Source organism: Onychostruthus taczanowskii, unplaced genomic scaffold (genome assembly GCF_017590055.1).
Source record: "Onychostruthus taczanowskii isolate IOZ18803 unplaced genomic scaffold, ASM1759005v1 scaffold122, whole genome shotgun sequence".
Taxonomy (NCBI): Eukaryota; Metazoa; Chordata; class Aves; order Passeriformes; family Passeridae; genus Onychostruthus; species Onychostruthus taczanowskii.
Window position 1 is genome coordinate 85,477 of NW_024498374.1, and position 13,432 is coordinate 98,908.

Sequence of the window (13,432 nt, forward strand, 5' to 3'; positions counted from 1 at the left end):
AGCCACCTGATGTTTCCTTGCCAGTTCTCCTGCATGTGCATTACAGGAACTTAGAAGAAGCTGGTTATTCTTTTTTGTGTACTCAGATACCCAAACTTTGCACCACCCAAGCCATCCCTAGAAATAAATCATGCTGCCATTTGCCCAGACACTGCTCTTGGGAGCAGTCTCATATAGATTCCTTTTAAGTGTCCTGAGTTCTACACCTGGAGGGGAAGAAAGTGTTATGAAGTGCTTGTTAGAAACTGATTCTACAGCGTATCTCTGTATAGTGCTAGGCACCATTTTAACCAGAATTGAAGATGCTCAGATTTTTCAACAGTAATTTGCTGATGGCAAGATGAAATCTATTAAAGTGCATAGCAGCTGAGATGCTTTCATTGATTGTTGTAAATAATTTTGAAGTGCTACAACTAGTTTCCATTTAAATATTCACTTCTGAATGACTTTTTAGAACTCAGAAGGAAACAAAACCTTTTTATTTTTGGTAGCAGTCTGCATAGCAGGCAGCGTGATCAAGACAGTAAAATGTTTTCTTTTTGTAGATCTGGTGAAGAACTCGGAGTACAATTTAAGTAATTGCTCACTGAGCAGCTCTGAGAACCCCTATGCTACTATCAAAGACCCACCAGCCCTAGTGCCAAAGAGCTCAGAATGTGGCTACGTGGAAATGAAGTCCCCGGCACGTCGCGACTCCCCCTACGCCGAGATCGCCGGCTCTGCCACAGCCAGCAAGAACGTGTACGAAGTTGGTAGGTGCAAAACCCACCCCTGGATGCTGGGGGTTAGGGACAGAGAGCACAGGGCTTTTTTATCCTTTCATTCAGTTTCATCAAAACAGGTGAAAACCACTGGGGAAACAAAATTACGCGTTCAGATTCTGTGTTCTGCTCAAAAGGTGTAACAACAGCGTTTTTACTCTTTTGCTGTAATTCACACAAACAGGGTTTGAAGTACCTTCAGCTTTGTTCTGTCACCTACAGATACCTCTGAACTGCCCTGGTGTGAAAGCCTTCCTTTAACCAACAGCTTAAGTTTAGCATTTGACTGCAATGTAGTTTAGCTCTAGGTCAGACTGAATGCAGCTGAGTTATGCATGGGAGGGCTGAAGTTCTGTTTCCTTCTCTTGATAAGAGAGATAAAATAGATAAAAGATAAAATGGCATCTTCAACCACATACTATTCCACTTATATGGACCCTACCTAGTTACCATATTTCTTTAGTTATAGAAAACTTTGGGGTCCTGTGGAGTGGTAGCTATCCTGATCATCTCTGGGCTGTAATAAATTGTGTCCAGTGTCACAGGATGTATTTTCCTTTTCTGCATGCAATTAGAGGTCACTAAAATCCATCAACAGACCCATTCTGCATTTAAGGACCGTTACAAATTCTTAATTAAAACCCTCAAATTCAGGTTGCTGTTTTGATTTAATTTGCTGAAATTAAAGACATGTAAAGAAGAGATGCTCTCTTGTTTCTGTCAATAAAGACACTCATGGCAGGGCCCTGCTGCAAGTGTGAAGCAAAAACACCAACCTGTGTTTCTACAGCTGCATTTCAGGACTCAGCACGATGAGGAATTTCCCAGCTGGAGCAGAAACTGAAATAAAGTACCAGTGTTTTCCCTGGAGCTGAGTGCTTGCTCTCTCTCCTCACAGAGCCCACGGTGAGCGTTGTCCAGGGCGCGTTCGACGGCAGCGGCGGCGGGCGCCTCGGCCAGGATCCCTACGACCTCCCAAAAAACAGCCACATTCCCTGCCACTACGACCTGCTTCCCGTCAGGGAGAGCCCCACGCCCTCCACAGAGGGGGTCAGCAGCAAATGACCCCGCAAGGAGCAGATGCCTGCAGCCCTGGGACTCTCAAGGGGCAGAGTGGCACGGTCGTGCTCCCTCCTCTCTCGTTTACCATCTCTCCTGGCTCCTGATCTGTCCTGCAGATAATTGCTGTACCTTAAGCAGAATCTCAGCACGAGGTCTGTATTGCATATACAAGTGACAGATGGACAAATGCCACACTCTGGGGATCCTGATTATTTTTTTTTTTTTCATGGCAGTAAGTTTTATAGAAACAGGTATGCAACACATTTATACTGTAATATACTGGCTTAAAAAGTAGTAGTTTGCAGATTAGTCTTGATAACATCACATTTTAGCAACTTCAAAATATAGGCTTCATGTCTGTCATGTTTCAGAGTAGTAATACTCCCAGGACAGTGCAATTTACCAAATACCACTTTGTACAGGTGATCTGATTCACCAGTTACTCACTAGTAGAAGGAAAACTGCCTTGCCAAATTTTACCTTCCATTCTTATCTTTAGTCAAGACATATTACAAGAAAAAAGATCTGATGGGGATAAGGAAGCACAGTGTTGCAGTTGTTTGGGAAATCCACCCTCAGGCTTTGCTGTCCATTGCAGGTGGTGGATGTAGTTGGCTTGAATACTTCTGGAGATAAAATAATTGCATACATCAATATTTACATGATGCTTCAAGATCTCTTAGTACTGTAGCACCAGTCTTCAGCAAGTATTTTGCTACAGTTCAACTTCATACGTTGCAGTTCTGACCACTATTTCTGCCACACACAAACTAATAATCCACAACATATCAGTTATTACTTAAAAAAAAAAAACGTAAATTGAATCAGTTTATTTTTGTCACCACGGACTGATTACGTAAGGAGTGGACAAAGGTGATGACTTCTGTAAATCTTAACTGCAAGGAAGGGTTTACATTTTATAAAAAGGTAGTAATAATGACTGTAATATAGGATAGTCAAGTGTTCTGACTTTTTTTTTCTTCGAAATAACTAAGCAAACTCTGTGCATACTTGCTAAAAAGGCACCTTTTCTTTTTTTATAGTTGATGTAGGGAAACACATGCTTAAGCTGGTCTTTTGCATTGCTAATAATGTGACACATGTACCCCCCCTCACCTTCATTAACTTCTCTCTCCATTTTTACGCTGTGTGTCTGTGTTTTTAGTGAACTAGGTTGTAACTGAAAAAATATTCTAGTGTGTGTGTGTGTCCATTTCTTTTGCATTTTTGCCAACTGGCCTTTTGTTTGTCAGGTTCAAGGGACCTCTGGGCAGAGCAAGAGGATGAAAGTAAGAATTCACAGTGATGTCTATCAGGGGTGATTAAAATGATACCTAACAGTTCAGATTAATTCATTAATTCAGGGGAATCAAGGTGTTTTTTGTTGACAATGACAACAAGAATGCAGAAGTAAAGTAAAAAACAGCTCCTCCTTAAAATTTATCTTATTCTCTTGATCATGTGGATGCAGACCATCTTCCCAAAACAGCCCCTTTTTCCCAAAAGAGGCTTTCAGTCATTCCAAAATAGTCTATTACAAGCTGCATGGTGCAGTGGAAATTAAATTCACCAAGGGATCTGTCCATTGGACAGAATTTTCCCCAAACACGTCAACCTGAAGATAACATGGTTGTTATAGACTAGGTATCCTCTTTCACTGAAAAGATATTTTTGGGAAGCTAAGAGTGAGGTGCCAGCGTTTAACATGACCTGGCAGTGCCTTTGTAGCACCTGGTCCTGAGGGCTGGTGTGTCACTGATGGATGGGGAGAAGGATCCTGGCTGTTTGGCAGTTCCCTGGGCATTTCTAGTACATCCTTGGAATAAAGAATTGTTACCTTTGGATTTGGAAGTACAGATACTAGCTGGGAGACTTCTAAGGCTCCTTGCCATTTAATCCCTGTCTAAAATGAAGTATTGACTGGGTTTGTATGCATCTAGATAAAATGTAGAGCTACTGGTATATACAATGTTTTTGTATTGTGTGAAGCAGACTTTAAAATAAAACCTTTCTTCTCTAAAAAATAGAAAATGCTGCATTTAACAACTGGATGCTCATGAAAGCTTCTTGCTCTTTTTGAAGACCACTACGTGAATTATCTTCATCACAAAAACAATTCTTTTAACATGGAAAAGGGAAGAGCTGAATGAGTGTTGGGAGGTTTTTAAAACTTCCAGTATGTCACATATCCTCAAGTGAAACATTCAGTCAAATATTAACAAAAATAGATGAGTTTACTGTCATTTTGCTGATTGTGTGTGTTCTAAATGTGCACGTGGCTGAGGTCTGCCTGCCTGCGTGTGTGTGAAACTCCGGTGCAGTCAGCAGCAGCAACATCTGCATAAATCTGAGCTGCACCTGCAGGACACGCAGGGCAAGCAAGTGGCTTGTGAGTTGACTTCAGAGAATGATTCCTGGCGCTCAGAACACTGATTTCCTGGAGTGCACTCTGCTCTCAGCTCAGCCCTGGTGGCTGCCAGACAGCTCTGCCTGCAGATCCCTCTGTGGTCTTCACACGATTCCGATACTTCTGAGGGTGCTTTCTGCAGCAGGAGGAGGCTGAATGGGCCAGGTGATGGAGAAACTCCAGCAAACACTCAGAGAACGGGCCTCGCTTCACCACAGACAGGAATGGAAAGGGATGCCTTGCCTCTCTATATTCACATTACAATAGTGACAAAAAGGGAGGTAGCTCTCTCCTAGCAACGTGTCACCATTGTAATCAAAGGCTGCACCGAGTTAATAGCTGACTTTCAAGTAGTGAATATAAACTTTAGGCTTTAAACACTGTAGGCATTATTAATTCAGGCCACTTAGAAGCATAACAAACCCCACAGCTTTCTGCTGTGTCCAAGATGTTAATCACAGCACACTGTTACACAAAAAATATGTCCTTGTCTTGATCTACCCAGAGAACTTCCATTAACTTTTAATTGGAGATGCACAAGCAGATTACAGGAAGGAAGATTTCATTGTGCTCACACTTTCTGCTGAGACAATCTGCAAGTTCATACTGAAGTGAAGTTAGGATAAAATCAAAACCAAGGAATGTGTTACTCTAAACATATTGGATTTTCAAATACACTAACAACAAATTTTTTTATCCAATATGTGTCCAAATAGTAATTCTTACACTGAAGCTCCAAAGTCCAGACTGAAGATCACAGAGCTAGTTTTGACAAAAAATGCTTTATATTAAAGATTGTATATACAGTATCTGAAATTACTGAAAGAAATGAGTGTATGTTTATCAATTACTGTAGAGAAAACCTTGTCATTTGATACACTCTTCCTAGTGCTAGACCACTGAACATAGCTTTTCAGTTTTTTAGTCCATAAGACTTCACTTTGATATGATTGAACTGTATTATATTTTTAAAGAAAACCTATCAAGTATGCCTGACTTTTCTTTTTTTCTTTAGCTGTAACACAAAAGGTGTTTTGTTGTGAAAACATATATATATTTTCCAAAGATGACTGCTGTTCATCATTCTCCCTTTCACTACCATATATTTCACTTCACATCCCTGTAGGTTAATACAATAAAAGTTTCTAATGAAAGATGAGAAGTGCTTTGATTGTTTTTACTTTGTTTTTCATTTGCCTACAGGAGATATCTTGATATAGCACAGGAAACGTGTGAAATGTCATTTTTGCTCTCATGGTTTAATCCCAGCTGGCAGCTGGGTACCACGTGGGTAGTTACTCAGTGCTCCAGGGAGGAGTAGAGAAAACGAAACTCTGTAGGTTGAAATAAGAACAGTTTAATAACTGGAAGAAAATAAAATTAAAAATAAATAAATAAATAAATTAAAGTCAATTTACTAGTACTGATTTCAATACTAAAACAGAAAAATTCATCATAGATGTCTAATGTTTGAGATTTAAGAAGCTACAACCCAGTACTGTGAAAGCATAGTTCTACTTTCCAGGCTTTTCTGTGCAAATCTGAGAAACTCAGTATTGCTTCAATGCTGTTGAAATGGGACGTAATGCTAAGTAACTGACTTGTTTTACATTCAAATAGCCATCTTATTAATAAAACAGTAACAAAGACTGATCCAGATTAATTACACTGGGTAAATAGTCACTGGTTAGAAATTAGTGTTCTCCATACAGAGTCATGATTCCGCATAAGGAAAAAAAGAGTTGGGACATTTCACAGAATCACAGAATCAGTCAGGGTTGGGAAAGAAGGTGGAGATCACCAAGTCCCAAGCTGTGACCTAACACCATTTTATCAACTAAATTATCCCTATCCAAATTGAGGGGCCTGGAACTGGACACAGCACTTGAGGTGCGGCCTCACCAGGGCTGTTTCTGGGGTGGTTTCTGGGGTCTCCAGGACAGAGGAGGAATTGATGAATCTGACTCCATGTTCTTAGAAGAATATTATATATTATATTATATTATATATTATATTTAATGCTATACTAAACTATACTAAACCATACAGAAAGGATACAGACAGAAGGCTTAACAAGAATGATAATGAAAACCCATGACTCCTTCCAGAGTCCCAACACAGCTGGATGGTGATTGGTGATTAAGTTAAAACAATTCACAAGAAACCAATGAAACAATCACCTACCACGTTCCAAAGCACCAAAACAGGAGAAGCGAATCAGATAATTACTATTTACATTTTTCTCTGAGGTCTCTCAGCTTCGCAGGAGAAGAATTTTAAGAAAATATGATGGTGACAGTGCTGAGCACAGGGCAAGGGTGACCTCCCTGCTCCTGCTGGCCACACCATTCCTGATCCAGGCCAGGAGCCATTGGCCTTCTTGGCCACCAGGGCACACTGCTGGCTCATGTCCAGCCAGTGTCAGCCAGCAACCCCAGGTCCCTTTCTGCCTGGGCCCTGTCCTGCCACACCGTCCCCAACCCAGGGCATTGCAGGGGCTATTGTGGCCAAAATGCAGGACCGGGCACTTGGACTTATTAAACTTCATGTTACTGGACTCTGCCCATCCCTCCAACCATTCCAGGTCTCCCTGCAGAGCCCTCCTACCTTCCACAGATGGACACAGCTCCCAGCTCGGTGTTGTCTGCAGATTTACTGAGGAAAGGCTCAATGCCCTCATCCCTGTGGTCAGTGCAAACACTGAACAGAGCTGGGCCTGCACAGGGCCCTGAGGGACACCCCTGGAGCCTGGCCCAGCTGGATGCAGCAGCGCTCAGCAGCACTCTCTGGGCCGGCCATGCAGCCGGGTCTGAGCCCAGCACAGAGTGCTCCTGTCCCAGCCCTGGGCTGCAGCTTTTCCAGGGAATGCTGTGGGAGACAGTGCCAAAGGCCTGGCTGGAGTCCACACAACATCCACAGCCTTTCCTGCATCAAGCAGGAGGATCACCTGGTCATGGAAGGAGACCAGGCTGGTCAGACCTGATTTAGGATGTGAATCCACGATGGCTGGCTCTGATCCCTCGGCCATCCTGTGGGTTCCCTGTGATGGCACTCCAGGTGATCTGTTCCATAACCATGCCGGGCACCCAGGTCAGGCTGACAGGCCTGGAGCTGCCCAGATCCTCCTTCCAGCCCTTCTTGGGGATGGGCTCACATTGGCACCTCCAGCCCTCTGGGACCTCCCCAGTGAGCCAGGACTGATGGTAAATGATGGAGAGCAGCTTGGGGAGCTCATCCACCAGCCCCCTCATCCCCCTGGGATGGATCCCATCGATCCCGCACACCTGTGAGTACCAAAGTGACTCCGCAGGCCTGTGACTGCTTCCTCCTGGATTGCAGGGGGGTTGTTCTGCTCCCTGTCCCCACCCACCAGCCCAGGAGGACACTCGTCCTGAGAATCACCTGTCTTCCTGCTGAAAACTAAGGCAAAGAAGGTGTTTAAGTACCCCCATCTTTTCCCCATCTTTGGTTACCAAATTCCTTCCCACATCCAATAAAGAATGGATGTTGTCCTTACCCATGCTTTTCCCAGTAAATGTATTTATAAAAATATTTTTTGTTATCCTTCACAGCAGAGACCGGTACATTCCAATTGGGCTTTTACCTCTCTGGGTTTTTCTATACACCTTAAACATTTCCTGAGTTACTTGCCTCTCTTTCCAAAGGTAACCCACATTCTTGTTTTCCCTTAGTTCCTTCAAAACTCCTAGTTACACAGAGGGAGCCCATCTGCCTCCAGCAGGCCTGGTGCTGCAGAAGTTGCCTCGAATTCCACTGATGGCACCAGCCCTTAAATAATTTATTGATAATGTGGCTTCTCCTGTTCATCACTCTTCCCTCAAACTGAAGGAACCAAGCAGAACACTTCCAGAGCTCCTGCCCTGTTGAGTTATTTTCTGATTTAGAGATGGGGCAACCAAGAGGCATTTTAAAAACTTTCACTCTACTTTCACTCTGATGTGAAAGGTGAGACAATACAGATGTTATAATTCACACTATTACAATTTTAAGTCAACTATTTCTTAATTACAACACACTATAAGCATTTCTTGGCCTATCAGCTTTTGCTGCACTAGACTACAAAAGATTTAAAGCTAATCTTCTAAAATTACTCCTCATGGGTGTTTACATAATGCATCTTTCATAGTTTGTCTCTCTAAAGTATCTAGTCTTTTCTGCAAGGCCATCCTTTGAAACTCGTTTCTATTTCTATTTCTCTTTCAACAATGCCTGTCTTATTCCGTAACATTTTTAAATCAGCATTTCTTATCTCAAAATTTACATACAGATGTATACTCTGTGAACCTTATGTATAATTTTTTTTTTTACAATTTATACAAATCTATTTCCCACACTGCCCCACCAACCAAGTGACTCAGAGCCTTGAAGACCTTTTTAACTACCCTGGTGCTCTTCTTTTCAACTTCCCTGCCAGCCTGGACAACCAGCAGTGGGTAAAATACAGAGAGCTGAATCAGCCCAGGGAGTCTCCTGGTGATATCCAGACCAGTCGGGGATTACAGGGGAGGAGAACAGTTTAACCAAAACAATGAGGTCTCAGGGGAGGCACAAATGACAGGGAAGGTGCTGGAAACAAAGGCGGGGCCATCCTGAGCGGCAAGGGAGAAGGGCAGGGTTACAATGATGGACATGGAAAGAGCTGGAATAGAGGGCAGACCTTTGGGAAGATGGACAAGGGAGGTGGGAGGAGGTAACTCGGGGTAAACCACCTGCATAGGGGCACTGGAACAAACCATTAGAAGTTGTAAAGAAAAAACATACCACCACAAGGAACAACTTTGGGAACAAGGCAGCTCCTCACACATGTCCTTGTGTCACAATCAGTGGGTGCGACCCGAGACCAGACCAGCCAGGAGTGGCAAAATTAAATAGGGACAAAATTAAATAGGGACAGGAACGATGGAGTCACCCAGAAAAATAAACTTTAATAATGAGCAAACAAAAGGAAATAAGCCGCGCACAATATAGGGTTTCCTCCAAAGACCCCAAAGTGGGGTAAATACAGCAAAATATACACTCTGATCTGAGGGCAGGGAACCAATCATTAATGGGGACTAAGAACATTGCCTGATATGTAACATGCTACAAACCAATCAAGAACTAGAAACGTAACCTTATATGGAACAACATTAACATAACCACTCCCATGATCCCATTCTTCTCACCATAACTTAGATACACAATTTCCCTCTTAGCATCCCATTTCCCACAGCCTTAAGATGTAAGCCTGTGGTAATGAAGGCTAGCTCACCACGCATCCCAACTAGTTGAAATCCCACATCTCATCCCTTCTCTTTTAAACAAATACGGACTTCAAAGACTTCCTTAAAATCCTAAACAACCAACCTCTTAAACACAGCAATAACATCAATACAACTATAAAAACAACAAGAAATAGCATTCCCATCTTAATTAAAGACAACAACCAGCTTGGTAAACCCAAACTTTTAACCAGTCCATTATACCAGTCCATTTCATTTTCAACTTGGAAGTTTCTTGACTCCATCCTTGAGGACCTGAATGCCCCAATGTATGAACTCACTGTGGCCCGACAAATTCATACAGCATAGTCCATCAAAGACTTGGCAGCTATGTCCTTGGGCCAGCAGTAGGAAATCAAAATTGCAGCTGTATTTTGCAGTGTAGCATGCCCAATACTAACACTGTCAACACCTGTTAGCAGTTTACTCAATGCAAGGAATGTAGCACTGGTTTGCTTACTCAGCCAACACTCTAAAACTATCCAACTGTTTTAATGTTTTTTCTGCAGCAACCCAAGGTGCCAATTACTGAGATTGCTATTCTTTTTCCTTTATTCCAATGCCTATAAAGTTTTGTTGCTACTACAGGGGTAGTACTTCCCAGAGATACTTTTGAAGAGGTGCTTGTCTGTTAATGCTCCAGACTGAAAAAGCAAATCGAGGAGCACCGTCAGGATGAAGGGGTATGTCAAAAAACAATCCTTTCAATCACTAACTATTAATTTCCATTTCCTAGGAATCATGACAAGCGACAGGAGGCCAGGTTGTAATGTGCCTATATCCTCCACTGGTTTAGTGTGCTTTTATAGTTTGGAATAGCTTTGTTTTTTATCTCCTTATTTTCCCCAAATGGTGTACCCCTTTTTGTACCCCCTCCCTCTACCTGTGTAACCATTCTCCTGTGTTGAGATCATCCCCAAATCCCCACCCTGGCTCTCTGTCTGTCACTGAGCATCCCATCCCCTCTATCTAGAACTTTCGGTCCAAGCTGTCGAGTGATTAGTCCAAGGCCAGGAGTCAGACCCCCAAGTATTATTTTATACACTATCCCAAATGTCCATCCCTGAGGTTGCATCCCTGGTGGGCCTTCATTGGTCAGCAAATGTATCTACCCTCGGTTTCCTCCCCCGCTTTAAATGTGACCTTGAGATTCCTTTTGTTTTACTCTGAGCCGGGTACACCACTGAGGTGGGGCCCCCTGAGGAGCTCCGAATAAACCTTGGACTGGCCCCTGCTGAGAGTCACCTTTTATCCTCTACCCATGTCTCCAGTGTCTTTTCTGCTGCAAAGGTGACTAGCCCAGCTGCCCTCAGAACCCTTGGGGCACCAGAGAGTGTCCCCCCGCTGTCAGCCGACCCGGGGCTGGCCAGGGTTCCTGAGAGGCTCCAGAGAGACAGAGACACTCCTTGACCTCACTGTTCTTACGCAGGGCCTGTAAAAGTCGCCACCTGCCCTTGTTTTGTTGTTGGAGGGCAAAGATCAGAGTGTTCCACCCACGTGTGGTTGGTGTGATGTGCTCCTTTTGAAGCTGTTCTTGTACCAGAGACTGAGGCACAACCAGTTTTTCCTCAGGGAGGGGCCATTCATCTACCCACACAGGCACGTCTGACTTCCAAGTCAGTTTTAGGGTGCTGTGCTGCTAAATGGCCCCAGTTAAAAATTTGTCTCTAGGTGTACTCCCCACTGAGATAAAACATCTCTAACCCACAAACTTACCGGGGCACTTACCACAAAGGGTCTGGTGGTGGCCACACAGTGTTTGGATCCTTCAAATTCCATTAGCTCCATGCTTCTGAGGCAGGTGCTGTCACCTCCAATCATTGACAGAGTTCCCAGAGCAGGAGCAAGAGCCCAGTCAAGGGGCTACTCAGACCACGAGATGATTGACATGTCTACAAGTCCTGAAAGCACAATTATTTTGGTGTTAAAAGTTTTAGTATGAATGTCAGCTGAGGTCAACTGCAGCTGATTACGTGCATCCACATGAGTAAGGACTCTGGCGTGCTGTCATTGGTTAAATGAGGGAGTAAAATCACTTGTGTGATTATAAATCCTTGAGGAATTAAACAAGGTGGATCAGGACACATTGCTAACACTGTAATTTCCTGTTGAGATATTCAAGACAGCACCAATGGTAAAACAAAAAATCCCTCAGTTTCCAACTTCCAATTCCCAAGAATTAACAGCTCACGGGGGCTGGTCTTTGGGCCCAAGCTGTCCTGTTGATGCAGTTATGAGTGGAGAAGTCACTCAGTATTACCAGCTTGGCACTTGCCAAGTCCAGCCTGGCACGTGGAGGCAAGGTTGTTGGTAGCTCTGTCACGAGATGCTGAAGTTCTGGGCCACCTGGCCTTGGGTGCTTGCAGTCATGGATGGTTGGGACACTAGTGTCATTGCATGGGGCTGTCCTGTGCTCCAATGGAAGCTTCCCCAGCAGCAGCCTGCTACAACCTTCCCATTTAGGGCAAATGTAGTTAGTGTGTTGGTAATCCCTTATGCACCCACAGGTCCTAGGAGCGAGTTTCGCTCCTTGCTGGGGGCAGTCCTTTACAAAATATCCTATATTGCCACATTCCTACCATGGTCTCAGACCCTGCTGTTGCCCTCGAGGGATGACTCACATTGCAGCTAAAGCCTCTGCAATCCCTTGTCCTACTGCCTGTGCTTGTAAAGTAGCTGAGTGTTCCCGTGTTCCAAGGTGATTACAAGCCTCAATCATTTGCATCAATGCTGGCTCAGGCTCTGGTGGAAGAGCACAAAACACCTTTTTGCATTCAGGGTTGGTGTTTGAAATTCCCAGTGTTCTCAGTAAGTTGTCTTTTGCCCCTTCATCTTTAACTTGTTTTCCAAGGGCTTGCTTAAGGCAGTCAATGAATTGCATTCAGTGGTTATTGGGCCCTTGTCTTACACCCACAAAATCAAGTGCCAGTCTGTTGCCATCAAACACCTGCATGAGTGCTTTTCTGGCTGCATGTTTGGTATCATCTAATACAGGTCGCAGGAGGTGTGCAGCCTGATCAACAGGTTGGCTTTGCACCCCTTCATCCTCAAAGTGATTGATTTTTAGTGCTGTCAGGGCTTGATAACCAGCGTGCGGTCACTCAGGGTCTGGCTCGGATGGACAGACCCCTAGAGATTGGGGAGAGATCCCCAAATTCTGCACTGACAGATGAGGAACAGGCACAAATTGGTGACCCAAAAATCGCTGATTAATGCAAAAATAACAAACTGATCAAAGGCGAACATGGTACAAAGGGGTGCACCAAAAGGGCCAAGGGCCAGGGTAAATAGAATTTACATAAGGTAGGGTAGCAGGGGAGTCAGAGAGTGAGGGTCCAATACAGAAGAGGGATTAGGAATATGTAAAACTGTAACAATAACAATAGTCTAACAAAGAACAAGGAAATTTTCGGAGACAATTAACATACATATACAGGGGATACTGGGAGTGGACTACTTTGCTCACTCTAACTAGGGTGGATTTTCCCACTCGCTTTTGTTCTACCCTGGTATCTTTATTCAACCCCAACATCAGCATCTTCCACAATCAACTAATTTAATAATCTTTTCCACCCCCCTTCCCACAGGCTGTATTTTGTGGGGGATAACAAACAACATAGTCATCATGTACTTCATGTAATGTGGCATCAAAACCTGAGTGGTGAGGACAGCCTGAGCTAAGTGCTAAATTCTTAAAATAAGGTGATTCCCTCCCGTAGTCCTTTGCTGCTTTACACACTTCCTTTACTTCCCCATAAGACAATGACTCTGATCTTGGATTCATATCCCCCCCTCTCTGTACCATACCAGAGCTACTATAAACTTCAATGCCATTTCCCAATCCCCTTCCTTGACTGCCGCTGTCTGGATCCTCTCCCAAGGGTCTTTGGAGTCACCAGATCTAGAAGGACTTAGGTTTT

General features: G+C 43.8%; 1 protein-coding gene across 1 annotated transcript in view; it reads left to right on the forward strand.

Moving 5' to 3' along the window:
* Nucleotides 1-5,392, forward strand: part of MEGF10 (multiple EGF like domains 10) — an 87,895-nt gene extending 82,503 nt beyond the window's left edge. Inside the window, exons 24-25 of the mRNA XM_041395976.1 lie at nt 546-752; nt 1,660-5,392. Coding sequence (XP_041251910.1) covers nt 546-752; nt 1,660-1,826 — 374 coding nt within the window. The 3' untranslated portion in view covers nt 1,827-5,392. The remainder of the gene's footprint in view (nt 1-545; nt 753-1,659) is intronic.
* Nucleotides 5,393-13,432: the final 8,040 nt, after the last annotated feature.